The sequence below is a fragment of the Helicoverpa armigera genome, chromosome 21, assembly GCF_030705265.1.
Source record: "Helicoverpa armigera isolate CAAS_96S chromosome 21, ASM3070526v1, whole genome shotgun sequence".
NCBI lineage: Eukaryota > Metazoa > Arthropoda > Insecta > Lepidoptera > Noctuidae > Helicoverpa > Helicoverpa armigera.
Genome location: NC_087140.1, coordinates 5,022,489 through 5,049,579, shown reverse-complemented (window position 1 = coordinate 5,049,579; position 27,091 = coordinate 5,022,489). Strand labels below are relative to the sequence as shown.

At 34.3% G+C, this 27,091-nt stretch overlaps 1 protein-coding gene across 1 annotated transcript; it reads left to right on the top strand.

Annotated features, from left to right (window-relative positions):
- The first annotated feature begins 13,081 nt into the window (after positions 1–13,081).
- Positions 13,082–25,609, top strand: LOC110381375 (facilitated trehalose transporter Tret1). Its single transcript, XM_064040150.1, has 7 exons — positions 13,082–13,242; positions 17,674–17,850; positions 18,162–18,244; positions 22,908–22,988; positions 23,443–23,603; positions 23,934–24,109; positions 24,371–25,609. Coding segments are annotated over exons 1-7 (1,614 nt in total). The 5' UTR covers positions 13,082–13,241; the 3' UTR covers positions 25,306–25,609.
- The last annotated feature ends 1,482 nt before the right edge of the window (positions 25,610–27,091 follow it).

Genomic DNA, 27,091 nt, shown 5'->3' with positions numbered 1-27,091 from the left:
ATACCTTTATCTGTCAAAATCTTGAGTTTAATTTAGTTCAACTCGCAAACATGCTTGCAAGAGTAGCGCTAGTGTAGTAACTCACGGCGGATTCAGATGCGAAGTTTAGAGTGAAGTCTTATAGAATCACACTGCTGGAAAGCACGAAAGATCAAAATTATCGTTTTTTTTACAAATAAACTATCTTTATCTCTGACGCTCTAAGCGGAATTAAAAAGCCATCGATGTACAAACAGTTCTTTTAACATACTGGCTTACCTTGTGGCTTAGTTATAGCATGATATGATAGGGAAGTAACACATAAATTAGGTTGAAATATTAAGTTACCTACATCCATCCTAAAAATACACTAGTTTGGTCCGCTAGTTATAAATGACAATAAAATATATAACGACTTACCAAAAACAATCAAAGGTGAAAACAAGACTAATCGATAAGCAATTTAAAGAATTTTCTTCATTCTATACGATATTATGCAATAAAAGAAAACATCTATACTAATATTATAAAGCTGAAGAGTTTGTTTGTTTGTTTGTTTGAACGCGCTAATCTCAGGAACTACTGGTCCGATTTGAAAAATTATTTCAGTGTTAGATAGCCCATTTATCGAGGCAGCCCAAAGTACTGATACTCCTGTTAACAGTGTTTAATTATAAAAAAGCGATATTTTAAAACACGTGGGCACAATATTTAAACAATAGAACGCTAAACACTAAAATACCGAAACTCTTAACATTGCCATCAACAGTATAGCTAATTTAGAGCAGGTGAAAATTTTATCAAATACGCATAGTTTTTCAAAAATGTTTTCATCTAACAAAAAGGTACATTAATAACTTATTAAAACTGCATTATCATTTTTCTGAAAATCACTTCAAAAACTTTTCAAAACACCGACGAACTTTCTGCCAACAATAAGTCCAAAACAAGGTTTAACCAATTTCTTAGCAATTGTACAAAATTCAAATTTAGAATACACTCTCACGCATGCTTGGCTAACCCTTTTGATGCTAGAAACATACTACACTCATTAAAACCCTTTGAAATACACGTAAAGTCCTTAAAACTAAGATTTCGCATAGGTGCCTGCTTTTTTTGCAAAAGAGTGTATGTTGGGGTCGGTCATGATTGAACATTGCAGGCATATTATAGCGTGTTTGCACTTGTTCAAAAAGTCTTATGATGTAATTTGATCATGATAAGGTTTCAAGGTCTGACGATTAAGCCGGTTTTTTATTTTTAAGTTCATTTTCAAAATCGTGTTATTTTAGTCATTTTGAACTATTAATATATTTAATTTATGGAATAATTAATATAAAAACATCTTTTTGAATAAATATTTAATTCTTCCGCCTTTTAAGCTTCCGCCCGCGGTTCCACCCGCGACCCGCGATAACTGCTTCCCATAGCCGGATGGTGACAAAACTATCTTACGTCCTTCTCCCAGGTCTAAGTTACCTCCCCTCTCATTAACAGTTGAAACGGTTCAGCCATTCTTGAGTTATAAGTAGTGTTAGACTCGGTTCGCTTGTTCCACGCTGAAATACTTATTATTGACCCTTATACACTCTTTTGCAAAAAAAACGGGCACCTATGCGAAATCTAGGTTTTAAGGATTTCATGTGTATTTCCAAGGGTTTTAATAACTGTAGTATGTTACTAGCATCAAAAGGGTTAGCCAAGCATGCGTGAGGGTGTATTCTAAATTTGAATTTTGTAGATTTGCTAAGAAACTGGTTACACGTTGTTTTGGACTAATTCTTGGTAGAAAGTTCGTTTTCGTTTTGAAAAGTTTTTGACGTGATTTTCAGAAAACTGATAATGCACTTTTTATTAATGATTAATGTACCTTCCTGTTACATCAAAAAATTTTTGAAAAACTACGCGTATTTGATAAAATGTTCACCTGCTCTAAACGGTCTATGCTGATGATTGCCGGCAATGTTACGAGTTTCGGTATTTTTGTGTAAAGCGTTCTATTGTTCAGATATTGTACCCACGCGGTTTAAAATATCCTTTTTTCATAATTAAACACTATTTAGAGGAGTATCAGTACTTTGGGCTGCAACAAAGCCAATTTAAAGTTAGCAATGCCGTTTACAACTCGTCTCCTATCAGACTTTGACATCTAAAAAATACCAAATTTTGTTATAAATGTTAAATTAACAATATGAAAAATGACGAGGAAGGTCAAAGCTATCCAGAAAGTCAAATTATTGCCGCGTTGAAGCTCTCGATAACTCCATAGGTGTCGGTTTACTAAACGATGATTTAGCTGAAAGGGAGTCATGAATTCCTTATTATTGGCCAACGTATGTTTCTTAAAAAAAATATCAGTTTGCGAATTATTGTTATGATTTAAGCAGGAAATTGCTGTAGATTCCAGAAAACCTCGGAGCAAACATGTTTATTTAATAAAATGTCCCTGGGATGAAAACCCGTTCTTTGAACGCTCAGACTCATAGATCTTCAGAGGTCTACGGGGTTTCCCAAGAGGCAAGGTTATTTAAAAATCAGTGATTACGAGGCCTTAAGACCTCGTTCTCACAGTCTAAGCGCTATTTTCTGTATTTTGTAGAATTTCAAGACTTTTAAAAATGTCAAAGTCTGATAGGAGACGAGTTGTGATCGGCACTGCTTACTTTAAATTGGTTTTGTCGCAGCCCAAAGTACTGATGCTCCTCTAAATAGTGTGCATTTATGAGAAAGCGATATTTTAAAACACGTGGGTACAATATCTAAACAATAGAACGCTTTAATACCGAAACTCTTAACATTGTCATCAATCATCAGTATAGCCCATTTAGAGCAGGTGAAAATTTTATCAAATATGCATAGTTTTCCAAAAATGTTTTGATCTAACAAAAAGGTACATTAATCATTAATTAAAACTGCATTATAATTTTTCTGAAAATCACTTCAAAAACTTTTCAAAACACAGACGAATTTTCTGCCAGCAATTAGTCCAAAACAAGGTTTAACCAATTTCTTAGCAATTGTACAAAATTCAAATTTAGAATACACTCTCACGCATGCTTGGCTAACCCTTTTGATCTAGAAATATACTACAATCATTAAAACCCTTTGAAATACACGTAAAGTCCTTAAAACTAAGATTTCGCATAGGTGCCCGCTTTTTTTGCAAAAGAGTTTATTATTATTTAAATATACTTCCTAATAAGGAAACTTCAACAAAGACACACATAAACACTTCAAACCAAACAACTTCTTACTAAGTAAGAAGTTTTTTGCATCGTTCCTAGTATAGGTGCACCTCCACATTATCTATTATAGCAACAAACCCTTCTGCAAAAAAACTGTGCGAAATCTTAATGACTAAAGACTTTCAAATGGTTTTAATGATTGAAATGTTCTCGTAGCACCAAGTGACGCACGCGTAAAAGTGTATTCTTTTGAATTTAGGGAATTTTGCAGAATAGCGAAGAAATTCGTAAACCTCGACAGTTTTCGGTGTAATTTTCATAATATTGTAAAATCAGTTTTAATAAATTTATTGATGCATCTTTCCTTCACCTTTTATCGGGCTTTGGTGTCTAAGATACACTTAGAAAGTACATACAAACTTAGAAAAGTTGAATTGCTTGGCCTGAAATAGAACCTACACTCATACTTAGGAGGATTTTTTACCCACTAGCTAGGTCATCACGACTCGGTCAGAGTTTTAATATTTTATTTATAAGAATAAACCCAAGTTCTGAAGAAAATTATGCTCTATGCTATGAAAATTATTTATGTTATTTGATCACCATTTTTATATCTGAATTGACTGCATTAAAATTTAAGTAGGAACTGAGCAATAAGATACTGTCATTATCAATGTAGACATCTTAAATACTTTGCTGTATATAAATTATCCTAATAAACGGTAGTTTTTTTGGAGAGCAATTTTGAATTTTAATATCAACACTTGTGACACGCTACTGTGTTATCAACCGAATAATTATTATAACGGAAAAATAATAATATCCTTGCAACGAATATTCGGCATATTTAGCTGCTCTCTCTACATGGACGAATATTTTTTTTACATATTATTTGTACTTTGTTCGCTGTAGCAATATATACCTAATTATTTAAACGTCCAAAACAAAAAACGTATTAGAAATCTGTACTAATATTAGACAGCTGAAGTCTGATTCTCTGCTTGAACGAGCTAACATCAGGAACAAATGGTCCGATTAAAAAAAATCCTCGTTGGTTGCATGGCATTTGACGCAACTTTGAACATGACACAATAAAATTATTTACGACTAATTTAGTTCAACTAATTTTTATTATTAGTTTTTTATGCAAAAACCGGTAGGACTTTCTGCGTAGAATGCAGATAATATCTTCTTGGGTTCATGGCGAAATCCAGATGCATCTGGTATTAACTGGTGTTGCTAGTTGTCTTTATTATGTTCCCGCTAGCTACAGGTATGTGTGCAAAGTTTACAAATTATTATTTTTTTGTTGCAATGGCGGAATATATAATTTCTTGTAGAATATTTGATACATAATATAATCGAAGTCCAGAACATAAAGTTGCACTAACCAGTGTAATAAGCTAAATGGCAACTTCAAAGTAGGTACTACTAGCTGGTGCCCGCGACTTCGTCTGCGCAGGTTTAGTATTTCGAACAATATGTTTACAAAATGTAGCCTATGTGTTATTCTGATGTATATATTAGTAGGACTAATATCATAAATCTAAACAGTTTGTCTGAGCGCATTATACTCAGGAAGTACCTACTATAGGATGGCTATAGAGAAGTTCCCAGTTAGTATAATAATATAAGCGCTATTTATTATCTAATTGACTACTAATCAACTTCCAGACATTATTATTATATATTATATTTTTGTTTTTATCCTAATCACCCCCGTATCGGAATAAAATATACTCGGAAAGCGAGAGCTTTCCAACAGAAAGATATTTTTTCAAATCGTTTCAATAGTTTTGGAGCTTTTAGGATACAAACAAATAATACATTTTTTGCTCTAAACAACTTGTATTGAAGTTTGCGTTATCTGTTCAGTTTATATGTTTGTAGACTCAACTTGTGGCTGAAACTGCCAAACTAGCTTCACTAGTTCTCGCCTCCGAGCATAGATGGCGCTACTTACACTGAACTAACCACAGCGATTTAGTTAAGCCTGATGTAGTACTTCAGTATTTACTCTAAATCTATTAAAGAGCTTTAGATTAAGTAACAACTTGTTATCGTGTAAAACTTTCTAGAATTGCTGACCGAAGTTCAGCTGAGTAAAGTTAATTTATAGAAAAAGGGGATTGAATAGAGGTGTTTAATCCGAGTAAATTGATAAGGTAAATGGGCTATTCATATACTCACTACAGTTTTATAGCACATTTATTTTCTGATTTTTTATTTTTATATTATTATTCTGATATGTTAGCTATACTATTGCCAGCTTTTATAAAAATCCATTAAGTCGTTTTGGCGTGAAAGAGGAGCAAGCATCCATACCTACCTACATAATAAAATCTTTCGCATTTACACTTTCAGCTTATTTAGATCAATCAGAGTCAAATCCGATGCTCCATAAACAATCTTCATTTAACAGAAATAATTAAAAGAAAAGTTAACTGGCTTCTGATCAAAATTATTGCATCATTCAAAACTTTACCGACTGGGGATCTGACCTGTTCGAAACTTTTCATAAATTGTTAACTTTGTAAAACGATTAAAATTAGAATTTGAAATGACAATACTAATAATTATTATTTCTATCTTTTGGCGCTTAGTTTTGTTTTATTACCAGAATAATTTTATTCAAATAGTTGAAATAAATAAATTCTGCATTGTTATAAGCACACAAAATGACAAAAAATATTATTATAAAGCACACGGAGAGTTAGCTGATGCAAGTTTTTAAGATAAATTGTAGATATTTAGCTTGCAGTAAAATAACGAACTATTTTACTCTAGACTTCGATAAAACAATCGCATCCAAATCGGGTCCCCCATTTAAGAGTTATGTTGCCACAAGCACACAATATAACAATCAAAGGTAAGTGCATGTATCACCCCTCTTTTTGGGGTAAAAAACAACTTAGCAAATCATTCAGGTCGTGAAACCGGCGAAGTTTTCCAGTATTTACTCAGACCCTTTGCCCTTCTAAAGGGTTATCCAAAACGTACTTTTGTACGTTAATGAGTTACAAAAGTTTTGCGAGCTCTACGTGGCTTGTTTACGGGTATCGTTAACGCTTGTGATAAGATTAGGGAAGAAACTTTTCGGAACTGCAATTAAGATTGGAAAGGAACTAACTAGTAGTCTGAGGTCTTTCTTGGATCTGTTGCTGAAAACTATGTAAGTAACGAGGAATCTACTTTCCTCACATAGATATAAAATAATCTATTATTTTTGCGATAATCCTGAAAACTTTCTACCTAACCTGAATGATATATTTCTTTCTTGAGGATACCTTTGTGAGAAACATCATCTCAGTCATTGAAAATTTGAGGGAGTTTAGAACCAGGAGAAGAACTATTTATCTTCATCCGGACGCGGTTGAAACCGCGAGAGGTAGCTAGTTACCTATTTGTGTGAATTGTTATTATTACCCTCAATAAGGTTGTTTTTTTAGGGTTCCGGAACCGTGATAGTTAGAGAGATAAATTTTTCACAAATGATGTATTTCTGTTGCCTTTATAACAATAAATATTGAAAACTAGAATAAAATAAATATTTTGGGGGCCATACAACAAACGTGATTTTTTGCTCATTTTAAATAATGGTACGGAACCCTTCGTGCTCGAGTCCGACTCGCACTTGGTCGGTTTTTTTTATATAAGTACAGGCCAATAGTAAAGTATTTTAGTAGTACAGGCCAAGACCCGCCTCTCTGGATGGCATGATCGAAGTACCGGCCCAGTTCTCAAGTTACGTAAGATGTTTAGTCTAAGACACCAAGCCTTGACCTCGCGTTATCACTTGCACGCTATCTGCATACAAGCGCCAGGAAATAAGGTACTTACTCACAGTAGATGCATTTGATTTGATTTATTTGTGATTTAGAATAAGACGGGTGTTTATAGATCAGTGCTAAAAATGTTCCTGAAATGAAAATTAATTTAGATTGGCTACTAGGCCGTGTTGCGTCCACGGTAGCGGCAGTTCATGAAGGACATGAGCAATTTGTCTTGGCTTTTACCAACTATGTTTGTGTCAGCTTCCAATCTAACTGGATGAAGATGAGTACCACTCCATAACCCGGCAACCCGAAACCCCTTGGGAAGACTGGTTGTCAGAATTTCTGGCTTCTGTCTACCCTGACTATTTTAAGAGTAACAAGCTACATAGGACACATTACAGACACAAGTGCAGTCTCTATTCCCTTACTGTCATAGTCAGATGGGACAGAAATTCAGCACGACTGGAGAGATCACGGCGCATAATTATAATGGTACGCTTAACGTGGGTCATGAGTAAAACCGCGTGTGAAAGCTAGTAAATCAATATGCCTATGCATCCAACATGACACATACCTAACTCCATTCGGGTAACCTCACTGACACCCAAATAGACAACTTTCAAACAGAGTGTGTTTTCAAATTGAATTCAGTGTGATTCTGATCATCGTTTTGTAGCTACTGTGAATGTCACAAAAATTGATTAGATGACTTCGGTGTAGGTAAAAGATTGTTCAGTGGTTGCAGTTCTGTCCAGTGCCATGTTGCTCCCGTGTCACATAGAAACTTCTTCGTGCACCCAGATAAAAAGTGGCCCATAACCTTCCTCGATAAATAGGCTTTCAAAAACTCAAACAATTTTCTTCTTCCCAATGGTTTTTGATGTCATGAGAAGATGGTGTGGTTAGCCCTCTGCGTACATTCTGGATTTCATAGATTTATTTAATTCTTACAACAATGTTATTTTGCTTACAAGGTGGTCACATACCTAGCGCGATAAAAATGTTTTAATTAAATTAATCACACCATACACACCTACATATCAACATGTAATTAAAATAATATCGATTTTTGTTATATAAACATTACTATCTTTTAAAATTAAACAGTCGTAAAGGAGATTAGAAAGTCATGAGATGATTGAGAACAATAGTATGAAAAAGTGTCACCAAGATGATAGTGAAATTAAAAACTGTCTGGAATTTTCAATTTAATTTAAAAGTGATCTCTAAAAAAACCTTTTCTCACACAACTCGAACTTAATTTCGAGCAGTTTGATTTCGTAAAATCGATTAATAGTCCAATTATAAGTATTCGTATTTATACTATGATAGCAATGGGTTCTTGGTCGTAATTAACTCAGGCCCAAGTTCATCAAAAATATAAACGTCAGTTTGCCTAAAATATCTGCTTACTATAAATTTTCAAATTAAACAGTTGTTTTTAAGAAAACGGACCTAGGTGCATATTGTCGGCGAACCATTATAATTTCAGTGCCATGTATGAAGTGGCAACTTCTTAACTATGGGTGTAATTATAATGCGATTACATCTTTTGTAATTTTATGTACTACAGGTATGCATTAATCCTTGAGCTTTCCAAGTTAATTTATAAAAAAAAAAAACTATGCAAAACACACAGATAGGCGTACGTGAGCACAAACACGGACACACGTCGGATGCGTGAACTTTATTTATCTGTCAAGTAGTGCAACACCCACTATTAGATATTCAATAATAAACACCCTTTAAACACTTACTTGATAACCTTTTTTTATTTTTATTTTATTTTATTTTTATTTTATTTATTAGGGACAAAAAACAGTCACATGTTATAATAGTACAATACAATTATCTTTAAAAAAAAGTGTAAACATATAACCCACACCAATGTCCACGAATTATTGGCTACTATAATGGACTAGGACTTTAAATAGTTTAAAAAACTAAAAAACACGCTTTAGTCATGTATTGTAATGAGAATTCAGAGCGTGTACATTATTTCATCCTAATCGAAGACCGGGAAGTGGGTTAAATTAAGATTCCAAGATTTTCTTACATACATTTAGTTAAACAGTTAGTTACAAGTGAAGCTAAGTGAATATAAGCGTGTTAATAAAAATGAAAATCTTAAATGATTTGTTTCTTACGCTAAAAGGCTTAACTGGTATGAATAGAATTTGCTATGGATTTGAGTTAGATAGCTGTAGCTCTTATAAAAAGTTGTAGGCCTATTATTTATTCTATGAGTGTTTTCATGGTATAAGCTTGAAAAGTTCATCCTTAAAATGGGGAAAATATACCTTAGTTTTATAAGTTGGAATACCTATTGTTCACGTATTTAGAATTACATTATGTTTAAAATCCTACTAAGCTGTTTCTGATCTTTATAAAATAATAATTCTTGTTGTGTATCGTGTTTACATGGTGATCTAATGCAATTATAATTTATCTGTTAGACTCTGTCACTGATTATATTTTCACTTCATCAATAAATGATAGTTCAATGTAAATACATTGATTAAATTGTTATGGTTTTATAATAAGTTTTGTTAATCTAATATGTGGTATCTATAATCTAGTATGTATTAACCAAGTAAAATCAGAAAAGGAAACTACTAAAATAAATTACACGTACCTACCTACTTAGAATTGAGTTAGTTATACATACATACATACCTACATAAGAAACAAACTAGATTTAATAGAAAACTGTAAATAGAATTAAGGCAAGAAATAAAAGGCTTTTTGATTTTTATTCTATTTTATCTAATATGTCGTATTTCCATGTCAAGCAAGTACCCATTTGACTTTTCTAAAGTTACATAAACCTTCTATGATCTTAAGCATCAATGGTCTATGGTGAAGGAAAATATATTTGAGTACACCTGGATCTAAAAGTCTAAAATGACCAATCTGCCTCGAGTAGGCGTGACGTGATGATTAACGCTAATTCCTTCTATGTATGAGAAGAGGCCTGTGCTTTGTAGTGGCACAATAAAAAGGTTGATCGTGATTATGTATTTTTGATAAATAATTTATGGAACACAGATACATGATTTTCACAGATATGAAACTATTTTAAAGAGTCTAACTTCCAATTAATGGTTACTTAAGCAAGCCATTCCTTAGTGAAGGATTTCTTTGACAGTCGGTCACTAAGGAGTGACTTAAGATGGATTTAAGTAATCATCAAAATGTCTCCGAGTGTGTCCATAAGTCTATTGGCATTTCTAAGGTTATACAAACGGCTATTACTTAAGTAACGTTCATTCTTTACCTAGTCAAACAACTACACCAGGAAAATAAATAGAACTCTAACATTTTATTTACGTGTTTCTATCAGTAGTTGAAACTTGATATACGTAAAGATGTTACGTTCCCATCAGTCACTTAGATAAACAATAAGTACTCTCCTTAGTATCTATTGAGTACAATATATTTCCGCATTCATCCGAAAAATAACACATAAGAATCACACCTTTTTTAAATAGAATGCTTCTCTGTGAAGTTTAATATTAATCCTTAGTAACGTTACAAAAGTGAACTGACTTTGAATAGATACATAGATAGTCTAAAGCGTGTAAAAGGACATACATAAGCTACTGTTTATCCTGTTGCCGGAAGTAGTGCCTTCGGAAACTGAAAATAGCAAGTAATTATAGAAAAAACCTAAATAAAAATTACCATATTGTTTTAAAACCACACAGAGAACAGTTTAACACTTACATCTAATTAAGTAAACCTGTAAATACCCTTCACAAAATACATACAAAAACAAAACATAAAGCACAAAAGTACACACCCTTATCTACGCACGGACTCATTGTTAGAAAAACTTAAAAATATCCCGGTTTATCTCAACAGGGTTAGATAAAAAAGTTTTTGTTTGTCCCGAAGATAATGGGACGGTTCGTTTATGTCCCACTGTCACCTTGGATAAGTGCAAACAGGGACCCACAAACTTGCGAAGTTCTTTATTGGAAAGGGATAATCATGTGAAAATTTCGGGCGTGATAATCATGTTTAGTGAAAAAATGGCAAGTAAGCAAGGCTACAAATATTATAAACGCGGAAGTTAGTAACTTTGTACCTACTGATGTAGGACGTTCGTCTCTATTTCACGCTTAAACTACTGCTTGGATTTTGATAAAACTTGACAGTAATACAGTTTATATATCAGAATGACATTCGATAATTTTTTATCCATGTGTGGAAAGGAATCAGGACACACAAAAATTCGATAAAACTATTCAAGTGTATTTGATAAGTGTATTATTATTTATAAAAAATCACGTCTTCGATAGCCGTGGTTTATCTGTAGTGTTTATGGGCGTTTAGCAGAGATAGATAGCGAGGGGTTACGTTACTGCTCGGGGGTATCGCGGCAGGGGCGCGCACACTGTGGCTCAGATTTATAGAATGTTGGGAATTTTAAAAAAAGGGCCTTGGACACCATTGTTGCCCTCTGGGTACCAGCATGACGTTTAAGGTTTTATGAATATCCATGAGCTTTTGCAATCGCTAACGTAATTTTTTTATTTAGATTTAATACAGGTTCTTATGAAAAGTCAAGCTTGTTGCAGTCCTTGTATTTATCTTAATTATTTATCTTTCACAAGCAGAGCAGGATGAACTATAATCATCACGCTTGCTCAACGCGGATTAGCGACTTTATTTAAAGTCAGGGTTTCTTCAAGATATTGTTCCTCACCTTCACTCAGTCCTTGGTGTCCTTGACACCCTTAGAAGTACATACTTAATTTGACTTAGAAAAGTTATAGGCTAGTATGGATGATAAGTCTGTACTGGAATCGAACCCATTGGCACATCAGCAGGCAAGACTTTTTTAAAAGCATAAAATGTGTGTAGCTTATTCAATTTATTTATTAATTGTGTCAGGACCAAACTTTACATATTTATTGAACTTTTACTTGTAAACGAACTCACGACACTCGATACTCAATTGAAAAAGTAGAACAAAGTTTGTTCTGACGAGATATGAAATCTGAACCTGCTCTTACTTGTATGGGAAAAACATACTACGTTTTCCTTTATAATTGTGTATTTATTACGCTTCCTTCTCATATTAGGAATCATTATCTGAAAACTGGCTTCTGCCTGCGGATTTCTTCACGCACCAGGACAAAAATTTGCCTGAAATGACTAAATTCCTTTTCATCTTTAAAATATCAAGTATAGATCTTAACTAAGTCAAGGAGTTAGAAACTTTTATTAGTTCTATTTGCCCAAAATCCAATTTGTTTGAATAAAATAGATCTGAATTCATAAATCCAAAAATATGTTCCCACCTTTTATCGGTAATTAATAAATAAATTAACGGTTCCGGTTTACTTTCCATTGAAGAAAACTTTCCGAAGCCAAAGGAAAATTTCGTAAAATTATCAAAAGCCAAGACTATAAGATACGTACAGACTTTGGAAAATCAAGCTACTATAGTCTTTCTTTTTAATAAATTTTGAACTTTATATCTTGGGCTTAAAGTTCAATGTGAATTGGGATAATTTTACAGGAAGCTCGATGTGCTAGCGTTGTCTGTACAAACATTTTTCGGAACTTGATTTCCGAAGTTTGTTTTCTTGTATTTTTTAATTGGTTTGCCAATAATATTCAATTTGTTTTGGCATTATTTTAATTGCTGAGGTGTAAATTGTCGAAAGTTTGAAAATTGGTTTCACGGGTGACTTGAGTTTTGTCTGCTTATTAACTTTTGGCGAAGACATTTTAAAGTACATAGGTTGAACGAGCAATTTTTAGTTTCAGGAACTTGGCAATGTACCTACAAAAATTGGCAAGGAGTTTTTAACTTTTGTAATTAGTTGGTCTTTGCTGTCAGTAGACCTCCTAAATTAGTTTAAGACTTCTTAAGTATAGAATCCATTCAGCCTAGAAAATTCTATGTATCGAATTGTTTGTCCAAATTCTTCTCATACAATAAAGTCCTCTGCACTGCAGCGCATATGTCTGTCTGTGTACGATTGACAATAAAAACTGCTGCACTGATTTTTAAAAGACAAAAGAACGTAAAGCAACAACGGTTTATCTCAGATATTTTTAACATTATTTCTTGAAACCGGAGTGATATGAAATGTGTCATCGCGACCCCTGATTGTCCATCCCTGTTATGTTATTTTTGACGTATCCAACGTCCGTTCTTATCAAGATTATGTTATTGAGCTTCCAGTCGTCGATGCAAGTATACTGTCAGACATTTTAGTTAGTGAGTTTTTTTATTAAAACATCTTTAGTGCAGTTGGCGACGAGTGTACTTGATTGGAAACAAAGTAGGTGTCATTTTTTCTTGTTTTTGTTTTAACATGACCTTGGGTTGTGTTAGATAATTTAGTTTTTTGTTGTTGTGTGCTCATTTCTTAGGTAGAATATTGTGTTTTAAATTAAGTTTATTTATGAGTTGTTTTTTTTGGGTTACTGATTTTTTTCCGTATTTTTACCCAATTTTGTGAGTGTGGATTTTAATTAATTGTAAAAATATTTGAAGTGGTACCGAATGTTTTGTGCAGTTGACAGCTATCTATTTTCAAGGGAAAATAAGTTTTTTGTAGTGAATTACAGAATTATCAACAGCACAGACCATAGCTGACTATATTTTCAAATGCTTTTGACCAAACCCCGTCATATTTTTGGTATATTGGTAATCGTCATTGTGGCAATCGTAAAACGGGCTCTCTCGTCATCCTCCTGCCCTTATCCCTGTTTTATTTGGGGTCTTCTTTCAAACTTCTCAGTTTGACTCCATCTCTAGAAAAAATATTTTCCAAGATCCACTCTTCGTTTCTTTTGTCGGCCCCTTCTTTATCTATCTACGTTTATGTTCTCTTATAAAAACTCGAAAAAGGTTATATCATTTTACCGTGAAAGCATGACAAACATGCTCATCTGTAACCAGCTGCCACCAGTAGTTTTACCTACCAAACAGTCCGCACACCCGGATAAAAATTAATCTACGGCCTTCCTTGCTTAATGGGCTATCCATCACTGAAATAATTGTTTAATTTGGTCTAATACTTTCTGAGATTCAAACAAACTCTTCAGCTTTTCAATCCAGAATCATCTGTAATAGTTACTTAGTAGGTAGGTACGTTGCTATCACGCTTTGGTTTTTTCAAAACACTATCAGTGGACTTTAACATTAGAGTGTATCAATTAACTTGTTTTGCCACGGAAGTAAGGGTGACCTGACCATGTAATTATGTTATCGGTATAGTGTAGCTATATCTGCACCTATGTCGATACATGTTAGTTGAACTTTCAAGGAGATAGCAGTGAATGTTTTGAAACGCGTGAATGAAGAAGTTTATTTAATGAAAAGGGCAGTAGGGCAGTGGAATATCTAATACCTACTTATTTAGGAAAGATCTTTTGGTATATATCTATAGAGCGATTTATTGCGAGCAAACAGTAAAGAATTGCGAGCGGACATTTCTGAAAAGTCCGCGAATTTGCAATGTTTGTGCCATGATAGTGATTTCCAGAACAACCAGACGCGTACACATTTTTTCTCGAAAATTGTTATCGAACAATTATGGTGAACACATAGGTATATTATTATAAAGTGAGTTTAAGAGACTGGTTCCAAATGAAGGTATAAAATACCTGCGTTATGGGTTATGGGTCACCAGGCCCCACTAATGTTCATTTTATAAGTAGGTATATCAAACAAAATACAGTAGCTATGTATATTATTTTTTTATCTATCATCCTTGAACTATGTGCAGGGAGCAAGTGATATTTCGGCGTCAAAACCACACCCGTTTGATAGATATACGTGTATATAAAGAATAATATCTTTATAGTTTACGCATGTTTTATGACTTTTTTACTCATTTTATACTTAATCAACGTCCTCCATAGTTCAATGTCATTATTATCATTTCGCAGTTTAATAACAGATATGCATTTATATATATGTACCTAACATAATATATATAATACATGCAATTTTCTTTTTTATCATATGCAGTCTCGTTTATAAAACTTTCAGTTATTTTTGTGGTTCCCAGGTTCCCGGGTGAGTAGTACGTCTGTATGTAATTATGCACGTACATCTTTTTTGTATGCTAAGTCTTGTACAAAAAAGGCTTATCCGCTTTCGTAAGATACATCAGTTACAGTAGTCAATAATAGTCTCCGATTTTGCTCCGCGAAAATCTTAAAAATAAATACAAAACTTAAAATCTGTTCCAATTCGCTGTAATCTTGTAAAGTACAGGAAACGTTAGCGTTGTGAATCATAGACTTATGATAGTATAGACCTGACTATCTTCGGACTTTCCCAAATATCTAAAATATTAAATCATCGTCATCTCGCCTTTTCCCAACTATGTTAGGGTCAGCTTCCAGTTTAACCGGATCCAGCGGAGTAGGTACCAGTCTGAATAACAATCTGACCTCCTCATCCCAGCTATCCGGGTTACTTAATATATTATCATTAGGTATTTAATATTTTCCTCAAAATAATAATATGGTAAAGCGCCATACAGAAATAAATTACCTACATGTAACTTATTTTTAACCGACTTCCCAAAAAGGAGGAGGTTATCAATTCGGCCGGTATGTTTTTTTTTTTTTTCTATGTATGTACATCGATTACTCCGAGGTTTATGGACCGATTTACGTGATTCTTTTTTTGTTCGACTCGGAATAGCTGCCAGTTGGTCCCATAGTCATCAGGTCAGGATCTGATGATGGAAACCCTGAGAAATCGAGAGCAACCTTCGAAAGTTGTAGGCATACATAGGGTAAAAACTTGATACTCAGGTGTACGCCTAAAAGCACTATTCAACAGTGAAGATTTGGAGCTGATCTGTAGATGGAAACCAGAGAGGGTCGAGGGAACTCGACAACTGAATATGTAAACTACCTCGTGTTTGGGCTTAAATTATTTGTATTGACAAGACCTTTGCAACAGTGAAGGTTTGAAGCTGACCTGATGATGGAGATCAGAGAAAGTCGAGGGAACTCGACAACTGAATATGTAAAATACCTCGTATTTGGACTTATGTTCTTTGTATTGATGAGAACTTCCCACTTGTATGGATAGTGACAACTATACGTATCACTGAAAAGCTTTAAATAAAAAACTTTTTTACAAAAAAATTAAACCGACTTCCCAAAACACTAAAAGCAAAAACTATTTTTAGGTGCATCGGCCTAGAAGTCGGTGGCAAAATTAACTTAGTAACATCCATTAGACACCGAATTCTAGGCCGATGCACCTAAAAATAGTTTTTTTTTTCCTTTATCATTAAGGAAAGCAAAATATTCTCTCATCTTACATAACAAGTCTATCTCGTGGTTGAATTGTTTTGCTACACGTAAGATAAATGGCGTTTAAAAATATAATAATTGTTGACACTTCACTCCCAGGCTATCGTTTCCAGACACCAATGATTGTACATAAGTAATTAAATTGCATAAGTAAATCAGTTATTTATTTGCACTCCGATTGAATACCTATATACTGAATCCTTAGAGCAAAAACTTGTATGTGTAAAAAACTACCATTTTCTGGGGCAAGAATAGAAAGACGTAAGAAAAAATTTGCAAAAATTGCATTTTCAAGGTTTTCACTTACGAAATACGAGTAGGTGTATATTTTATATTCGCCTGTTCAAATAATCAATGGAAATTTCATTTCAATTCATGGACACTTACAATACATTAACAGAACGTGGCCATTTTGCTTTTTGTATAGTGCTTTCCTTTTCAGATCCTTAGTGTACCCTATAAAATATATCACCTAAAGACCTCTAAACACCCTCTAAGAGTTCAACGGTCTACTCAAATTGCAGTGAGCTACATTCAAGCTACGTTCAGTAGTTCTAGCTAGGTCCAATTTGAGGCGTCTTGTGTGGTCGTGAAATAGTTTACACGACAAATGATTCTCGCCAGAGGGCGTGAAGCAGATTTTATTTGGGTTCATATGGAAATTAAATGGAATGTACGGTTGTACAGAAATGTAAAGTGTGCATCGGTTCTGGGAATTAATAGTTTGATGTCTGAAATTCGGCTACCTAATATTGAGTTAGTTAACGATTACAAACTAAGATTGTAAACGACACACCCTGTATGTAATATCTGTTCTTTCTGACGATTCTTTTTATTTTTTTAAGAAAATAAGTCCTATGTAATTAATACGCGTAATGAGATGTAGAAGACGCTGGATGCAGGTCGCTTCTAACAGGTATCTGTGGAGATCAAAGGGGGAGGCCTATGTTCAGCAGTGGACGTCCTATGGCTGAGATGATGATGATGATGATGAATGAGATGTAATTTCTCATTGATCAACATAGTGGTCGAAGATAATCTCATTAACTATACTCACAGTATTTAGTTACATACCTTTCTATTTTCACTTTTAGACAAATATTTTCATAGTTTTCTTGAGGCATATAGACCGTATACGTATATTGAGCGATACAAGCCGGCCACTAACTAGGTCGTCTGTCCATTTAGTCGAACGCTATTTCCACAGTCTTTGACCACGTGAGTGCCACTTAAGAACATTTTTTTTATAGAAGCTACATACGTTTACTATAAAATAGCTCTGGATTTTACTTTTACCATCTCGTTGCAATTTTAAGTAGCTATCACTATCCATTTATCAGAATAAAGGCCATTTAATCACGTAGCTATCTCTGTCTCCTAGATCAAGACAAAAAACCACTTAATAACAAATAAAATATTCCCAACAGTGGACGAACAAAGCACTTCAACAGTCGACGCTGAGGCGGCCGCAGCACAAAATGAAGATCCTTCAGAAGACCAGAACAGGAACGGCAACCAGAAGATGTTACGACGAATGGACACAGTGCCTGACATCAAACGAGACACTTCTGGCATCACTACGCAATACATTGCTACTGGGATAGGTGAGATTTTATATCCAGAAAATAATAGGGGCTAAATACTAATATTCAGACAGTTTTATTGCCCTCACACGCTGCAAACTGAACTACCGATAGTCGGTGCGATGGTTTACTGACAGTTTATTTTGAATGTAATCCTGAATCCGAGAAAACTTTTTAGACAGACTATCACCGACCGGATATCTAATGATTGTAATGTGTGTCGTTCAAACTATCAGCCGACAAAAATTTTGCAGTGTGTTCTTCTAAATAAATAAATAAGAAAAAATATGGTGTAGCAGTAGCTGCAATATGATTTTTTTTTTCGTTTGCAGTAAACCTCGGAGCGTTTGCAGCTGGTGTTTGTGTGGCGTGGTCATCATCAGCACTGCCTTTATTGACATCTGGACTTTTTGAGGTAAGTCCATTTTGGAAATGGTTCAGATGTGAAAGAGGAACTTTAAATGCCTTGTTGCTCCATTGCTACCGGAGAATATGACATTGAGGTTTTGTTATGCGGTTTATGTCCAAAATAAAAGGTACGAATCTTCACTTAGAATATCTTAGTGAAGTTACTTTTAAATTCTGTATACTGTGGCAGGAAGCCGACGTGACTTACAGTACATACATATATTTTGTATATTTTTCAATAGGTAAAGGCTGAGGGAAAACTCGAATCGAACTCAAAATATTTATTCGCATGTTAAAGTATTTCTGACAGTCACAGTTATATATTATAAAGATATTAACTTACTTTTCCGCGATTTCTACATTGGAATTGCTATTCGGTTTGCACCTTAGAAAATTAAAAACATTGAGGTAAAATACCTCCGAATTGCCCATACAATAATGGTGATCTGTATCAATGGGAAGAAAAACAAGTACACAATATACCCCGTGTATTCTAAACGCCGTGTACTAAGGGTTGCCCACTTAACTGTTAGATTTATACGCAAGTGTGCGGGAGGGGTACTGGGAATCATAAATAATGTTTTCATTAGCGACCAGTAATAAATTAAGTCGCGGTTAAGTGTTACCGCTGCGGTTAAGTGCAAACGGGAGTTTTGACGCTGCGTTTTTACGTGGCTTTTTTAACTGAAATATTATTTGCCTTCGATAAATAAAGCAATTGCAAAAAAGTTACTTGAAAATTAACCATGTTTGAAAAAAAAATAACAATGTAATAAATTAGTAGTTCAATTATAACACACATTAATTACAATTAATTACAATGAGCAGTGAACACTTGAAGAATTTGAATTGTATGTAATTTTCTTACTGACTAATTTGAAGATATTAATTAAGTTAAGAAGTATTTTATTCTAAGTCACAAGTCAGACATTGAATAAAATTAGTTATAAATGGTTTATCGGGTGCGACTGAACTCTAGATATTTTAAAATGTTGCGCCGACACCAAACTATAATTAAACAAGGATAGTGGAATGATGAGAACCACTAAAATAACTTACATAACTTACGTATAAAATATAAGAAAACACGCAGAATTGATTAGAAGCGTCACGTATACATTATACAAATGAGTAATAAGCTTGGTTAAGCAAATGTCTGAGACGTCAAAATAAGTCCGTATTTCGTACGCAACGAAATCTTTCCTTCATTTTGATGACGGTAGCGTCTTTACGCAATTATGCAGATTTCAGGAAACTTGTAATCAAAGAACAAAAGTTTATATTCAACTTGAATACAGAGGGCCTAACACAGGCGCCTGATTTATCAACGTCAATGACTTTCTCTTGATTAGGAATTTTAAATTAGGTAGCTGTGTTAGTCATTTGTTTTAGCTTGGTTGCTCGGATTCTGTTCCGAAAGAAGTTGTTTGTTTTTGAATATTTGACTGATTCTCTTTCACGTAAAGTGCATAACGCGTTTGGTTAACGATAAAATATTTTTTGTTTATACCAATACCTACTAACACGTCCCTAACATTATTTTATCTGTTTAAATTAATAATAATTAAACTCTCATTCCATGTTCAGTTAACATATAATCCTCTATAAAAAATCAGACGGTAAAAAAGCACAAAGAAATAGCATACCTACACAAAAAACGACCTGAAATATAAAGCGTTTTCCGAGCTCGTGTTATTTACAATCAGCGAATCTTTTGTGAGAATACCAAATATTGGAACTACGCCCAAAAACCGCCCGTCTGTGCCCAACACATAACTAGCTGGCTCGTTATTCGTTCCGAAACTTGTAACTTTATGAATCTTAGCTTACAGCATAAAGTAGCCACCGGGCAAAATTAAATTTCATAGATTTTTCTACCGTTTGAATTTCACTAACATTGTTTTTTCTGCTAAACGACTTTATGAATTTTAAATATTCTTGAAAGGGGTCGTTATTAACAGAATTTTACATAATGCTTTTGATGTTATTTATGAGAGAACTATATTGAATTTATTCAAGCGTATTTTATGTTTTCTTGGAAAAAACAAGTTGTGAAATTCGGTCTGCATTAAATGTAGGCTTGATTTCGTTAAATAATTAAATAATTATTATAATAAATTAAATAATAGGGTGCGAGAAAATTATGACTATAAATCAAAGACAGCTTAAAGAATATAAATTATAGATTGTTGAAAGTACAGGTGAAAAAGATAAAATACAAAAAAATAACACACAGAACTCGATATGTAAACACTTGCAAAACACATGTACAAAAATAATCAAACTCGGGTATTCTGGCTTCTGCATTCACAAAAATAATGATCCCACTTTCTCATACCAGATTAATGTTTCTTATACGTATTGGTTAATAAATATCTCTGCTAGGGAGAGTAATGACAAAGATGGGGCATTAATCTATTAGATTAATAGAGGCACAAAAGATTGATCAGGTACAGTCTAAATTAATCACGACTTACAGAAAGGTACCCACGAAGAATTTGTATTTAGGTCTTACATATTTTTTATTGACGAGTTCGCGATTAAGTAACGCCGTATTCGAAAGAAAATAAACAAACAAATAAAAAAATAACTATGGCGGACGCTAAAATTCTCCACGTTGCCGTCAACTACGTATTAACATAACCAAGAGGCTGGAAGCATTGCCACCATTTTTCTACACTTATAGATAAAAGTCAGTCACACGACAAACTGGTACATTGATCGACCCCATTACAAGAGACATGTCTGCGAGTGATAACAGCAAGAAAATTTATTAATGAGCTGACTACATTATCACAAATGAGTTGTCATCAATTAAAATGTAAGGAAAGTTTCTATTGTACGCTTTGGCGGTAATTATAGACTGGGAGATAAGGTGTCAATTGTGACACGCGGCACTTTCAAAGAGCTTTTTGTTAGACAAATTGTTTTATAAGATGTTGTAACCATTTACACTTTTCTACTTTAATAATATATTGGCCTCAAAAAGTTAGGAACAAAATTTCAATTCGGTAAATATCAACGGTTATATTTATTAAAGACAGTTTACTAAACTTTGTATAAAACATTTTGTGAATTACGTATAAAAGATGTTCCCGTTCACTCAAATTAAATTCTCTCCCGGATAAATTCCAAATTCCTAGACAGACAGGCGTAATTGAAGCACAACGAAACTTATAACTTAATGCTGTGATCAAATTCCTGAACAATCTCTAATGATTGCCCTTAGTTTCTTGTTAGTTGCCTAAACGCAGTAGAAACTTTAAGTACACGAACTTTGCCGAAGTTAGCCGAACTCCTCCGAGCAACTGACAGCCCGTCGCATGCGGTGAAACCATAACTTATGAAGTTATGATATTGCAACTTCGAACATAATTTATTTGCGTACCAATATTCTTAATTGGAGAGCAACAAAGTTTATTTTTGCCTGTCCCAACTGTTTATTTATGTTTGCATATTGTTATAACTCTCAAAATGCGCAATGCAGGTGACTCCGTTATATTTGGTGTATGCAGCTGTACTTCTTTATTTTTACGTGTTATTGAGTTGACTCGAACGTTTGGAAGTCGGTTCTGAAATCGAATTACGTTCGGACATGCAACGCGAATTGTCATTAGTGAATTTTTAAATCCAATTTTCTGTGTAATAAAGCTGTATTTATGTCGATTTTCTGTCTCTGAAAATTCCCACCTTTGTTTTACCTCGTACGTGAGCTGAATAAAAAAGATCAATCTAAAAAGTTCGTACGTACATGGAGATTAGTTTTCCCCAACGATATATAATTCATGTTTTGTTGACACAAAATAAGATTTAGTTTGTCCAAAGTCCACAATGTACGATTTTATCCGCAACATTTCCATCTTGTTGGAAAGCGGAACACTTATTCTAGTAGATAGGGTTCTATTGCCAAATAATTCTGATGTTATCAGAATTCACATAGTTTCTTGGCGGTGGTTCTACAATTGATTAAATTGTTTGCGTCTTGTTTGAAAAGATAACTAACGCTCTGAATTATTTTTACCGAATTTGGTTTCTTTTTTTACCTTTAAGTAACGACTCATCTCTGCAGAAAAAAACTTATAGTCTTACTTATCATTGAAGACATTTAGTATTCTCACAACCTCAGTCTACAAGAAACTCAAAAACCAGTTTCGCACCAATCAAGTATCAAGACTATTTGCAACCAAACTTTAAAACTGTTGACAGTATCATGAACGCTAAAACTTCGAGGCGAGAACTTTAAGATATATAACTGTAGTACCGAAACCAGTATTACTTACGTCGTAATTTAGCCCAAAGTGCAGTTTTCAATTGTTTCTTTCTAGAATATACCATTTGCGTTTAAACAATTGCTTACTTTAGGGAAATTTATTTTATGGTAGCTACCTCGTCTGTTTTGCGGGCAGACAATTTGTATGTTTTATGCACATGAACGATGCAGTAATTAGTGAATACGTACCTGGGTTATGCATTTTATTTAAGGTTTAATTTGGGAACTGGATATGGGAAAAGGACACTTCTGTTGTTTAGTAGGATTAGAAATAGATGCACCTTAAAAGGCTGCCAGAATTACTGTCACAGTAAAACCCTTATTTATTTAAGTAACAATATAATATTTTATAGTTTATGTATTAGATGAATATTAAAGTAAATAAATTCTTGTTTTTCAGCCTCCTTCGCCAACTCGAGACGTGATCGCCATTGAGAATACTACACCGAGTATACTTAGTCCCACACATACTAAACTTACGGTAAGTTTCTTCTATTCTGAAGGGTTCTAGCGTATTTTGTTAGGTGAGTTTTAGTAGAACTGGAAAATAAACGTTTTGACTTTTGGAAAGTAATACAAGCTAAGCTTATGTGAATTTTATGTCATATTTTGTAATTTACATACCAAAATCCTGCTTCGAAATGAATAAAAAAAAATTATTTATTTTATTTATTGTACTTTTTGCACACATTTTACAAAAATGAAAAACAATGTACAAAGGCGGGCTTTTAAAGTTCATCTAAATGGCATGATTAATTTTTTTGTTAGGGACCCGAAGATACTCCGTCAGTTAATCCCAAAGTAACCTAGTGATAGTTTTAAATTGCAAGCTATCAAACTATGCTTACACTGTGTTACTTTGATTAACCTTCAGTTCGTAATACAAGTCTACTCTCTCTTCTCTTCTTCTCTCTCTATTTTTGTTTCTTCCTCAGCTAACAGCATCAGAAGCATCATGGGTAGCATCACTCCTGTGTCTGGGAGCCATGTGGGGTGCTGGACCAGCTGGTCTGATTTCCGAGTACTTTGGACGAAAGAAGACTTTACTTTACCTAGCCCTTCCACTGGTGGTCTCGTGGATACTTGTCGCTTCAAGGTACAAGTCATTCAAAATGATATTACTGTCTAAGTAATAGAGTCTTAGATAACTAGATACAATCTAAAATAACTAGCATAAAAAAAGCACTCATCTAGAAATTAATACCAAAATGTCATCTAATTCAAAACTACGTTTATTACGATTACGATAACTAATTTGGAAAAATTTACTATTAGTCTTATGATTATGAGCCCAAATAGGGATAATTACATAGTAGAAAGAGTTTCACATAAGAGACTATAACACAGAGACTGGCGATAGAAAAAGTTCAAACCCGACAGAGTAGCAGACGATTTAGAGAGGTTTAATTGGCATTTCTAATTTCAGTCCAAACGTTTACGGTCTTTACGTGGGACGCTTTGTTGGTGGTATGGCGCTGGGAGCCTTCAGTGTGGGTATACCACCATACGTCGAAGATATAGCAGAGACGCATATACTACCTACCTTAGCCAACTTCTACCATGTCCACTTTAGCTGCGGAGTTTTGTTTGGATATATTATTGGTATGTAAAATTTTTATTTGTCAAACGCAGTGAATGTTGCTGTTATGCCGCTGCTTGATGTTATGCCGATTTGAAGAAAGTAGAGGGTAGGGGATGGATGTGGGCTGCCCAAAGTCTTTATGATTGGCGCTCATTGGAGATGGCCTAGGTCTAGTAGTAGACGGCAAAAGCCTTATGATGTATTTTTCTGAATAGTATAACATTCCAATGAGACTATTGCACTTTAGATTCCATTAAATTTTTTACTGTTATATTTTTCAGGTCTCGTGGAGAACACTTCTTGGCTGACCGTACTCTGTGCCAGTGTGCCAACAGCTTTCTTCGTGGCCTTCATCTTCCTGCCAGAATCTCCAGCTTACCTGATGTCTCAAGGAAAGTTCCATGAAGCGAAAGCAGCATTGCGCTACTTCCGAGGGATTGACAATGATATCGACTCAGAAATCAGAGCTTTGAGAGAGCGCATCAGAAACGCTGCGAAGATCAAAGTCACTTTCAAAGAACTCTTTGGTACAAAACATACGATCAAAGCACTTGTTGTCTCATTTGGACTCATGATATTCCAACAAATGAGCGGCATATTTCCTGTCCTTTTTTACGCCAAGAATATTTTCGAAACCTTTGCCATATCTCTGAACCCGCCCAGTGCGGCCATCATTTTGGGATTCTGTTTTGTTTCATCTACTTACTTTTCCACCATGCTTCTGAAAGTTGTAAGAAGACGAGTATTGTTGATGGTTTCTTTTGCAGCTATGGCTGTTAACCTAGCTGGTTTAGGCATCTATTACCATTTGAAAGCATCAAACCTATCCCCAAGCAGTACGTGGATACCACTCTTCACTTTATGCTTATTCGTCAGTTTTTATGCTTCGGGCGTTGGACCCATTCCTTGGTTGATGTTAAGAGAAATTTTCCCGTCACACATGACTAGAAGAGCTACAGCTTTAACTGCCGGTTTCCATTGGTTTTTGGCATTCGCTGTGACGAAGTTCTACCAGAATTTGGTCGATATGGTAAAACATGGATGGACATTTTGGGCTTTTACAATAGTTTGTCTAGTGGGGATAGTATTCGTCTACTTCTTTGTGCCTGAGACGAAAGACCGGTCTCTGCAAGAAATACAGAATGAGTTTGAAGGTATTCATAAGAAGAGAAAGCATAGACACGTTATAGAGGTAGAAAGCGTTTCGGAAGCTTAGATCAAGACTGTTAGGATTTGGATCATTACTTGATAGACGTCCCCTGATCCAGATTCATAGATGTATACGTATTTTAGGTACTCTTTATTTTATAACATTTGCAGAAATACCAAATACTCTAAATTCTACAATTTGCTACTTAATTTTGTTATATTCAAAACAAATGTTATAAACTAAAGAGAAATGTAAATTATTTTTATTATTACTTAGGGGTTATACAGATTGTTAGTGTTCGTTAAAATTTAGTTTTAGTATATGTATGTATTTATTTTAACTGTAATAAATGTAATTTAAAGATCAAGAAGTGTTGTTTGTATTTACTCATCTTCGAAATATTATTCCAAACTAGGTAGCGGTATCAACCACCTTCCGGAAGAACTACTTTTCGAAGCCGAGTAAAAAGTGGACTATATCCTTTCTCAAACTCTTCACTCACAGTCTAGGGCTTATTTATTACCACAATTTATACAACTTGGTCCAGCAATTTTGGCGCAAGCAGACATATAAAATAAATAACGTTGTCTGAATGGGGGCTGTCAATTTTAATCAGGACCGACCATATCCAAAGAACCCTTCTTTACATACTAAACTGGCAAAACTTATCAGTTTCCTAGAAATCTGCCGTTTCCCGCGTGGATAAGTAGATGGTAGTGAGAGGCTGGCATATGTCATAGTATGATAAACGAAGGTTATTTCCCAAGAGGTAGTGCAAAAGAAACAATTTCCCGTAAGAAATAACTCATGTAGGCTGAGCCAGTGCAAGTTCAGATATTTGTTTGAAAAAATAGTGTTGAAAACTTTTGAATGTAGGCGTAGGAACTGCGTGGGTATGTAAGTGGAGAGTTATTTTGGTTGCTAAAGGTCTAGGCACGTATACTGTGCACTTCGGTTACTGGTGAAGTGGGTATCATGTTGTATTACCTTCTATGAAATCCTCTCGAACCTTTCCGAACCGAAATTTTAATAACACAAATACTGCCGGAAACTGCGGTAGAGCAGCTTGTTCTCTGGCTAAAACACATCACACGTTCATACTTAAAACATAGCAATGTACCCACGTCATAAACAAGATTCGCGGATGAACAGTTGTTGAAAAAAACAAAAGCATTAAACACCAGTCACTCGGACACATCATCAATTAATATGCCACATATGAAAACAAGACTTGTTAAAGTAACAGCAATATTCATATCGCAATCCAAAAGAGTAAGCATGTATGCAATACGAATAAACTTCGACATCAGTTTATCAAGCACAATGCAACAAAACATTTCAACGTTCGTATCAGCATTGAAAAATGCATCCATGTATCACTTTTACGTATTGCGATGCGTTCCCACAAGTTGCTGTTGCAAACGATTTATGAAAGTATAGGTCCTGAAATAAATGTACGTATTTTGTCATAGATAAAATATTTTGAACGTGATACGAGAATATAGATTGTCATTGTTTTTGAAACTAATATCTCGTCCGTGTATTCTGCGTGGAAAAAGGTATTTCTCCGAATAAAACTCAGTAAGAATATCAGTGTATTACTTAATATTAGCTGTAACATAAAGCATCAAATTACATAATATGTATTATCACTTAGATTTTCAAAATATTATGTTGATAGCCTGCTGCTAACAAATAGGATCTTGAAACCACCACCAAAGAAGTATCCATTTCACAAAAATAAAGAAGAAAAATAAACTCTAACTACACTTCATAACAAAAACAATTTCATCATCCGTCACCTAAAAAATATCAAAACCTTGAGCGCCCAAAACTGAATATGGAACACTCA

Coding starts and splice junctions, on each gene's coding strand:
- LOC110381375 (XM_064040150.1), top strand. Junction 17,851..18,161: donor ATACATTGCTACTGGGATAG/GTGAGATTTTAT, acceptor TTTCGTTTGCAG/TAAACCTCGGAGCGTTTGCA. Junction 22,989..23,442: donor CCACACATACTAAACTTACG/GTAAGTTTCTTC, acceptor TTTCTTCCTCAG/CTAACAGCATCAGAAGCATC.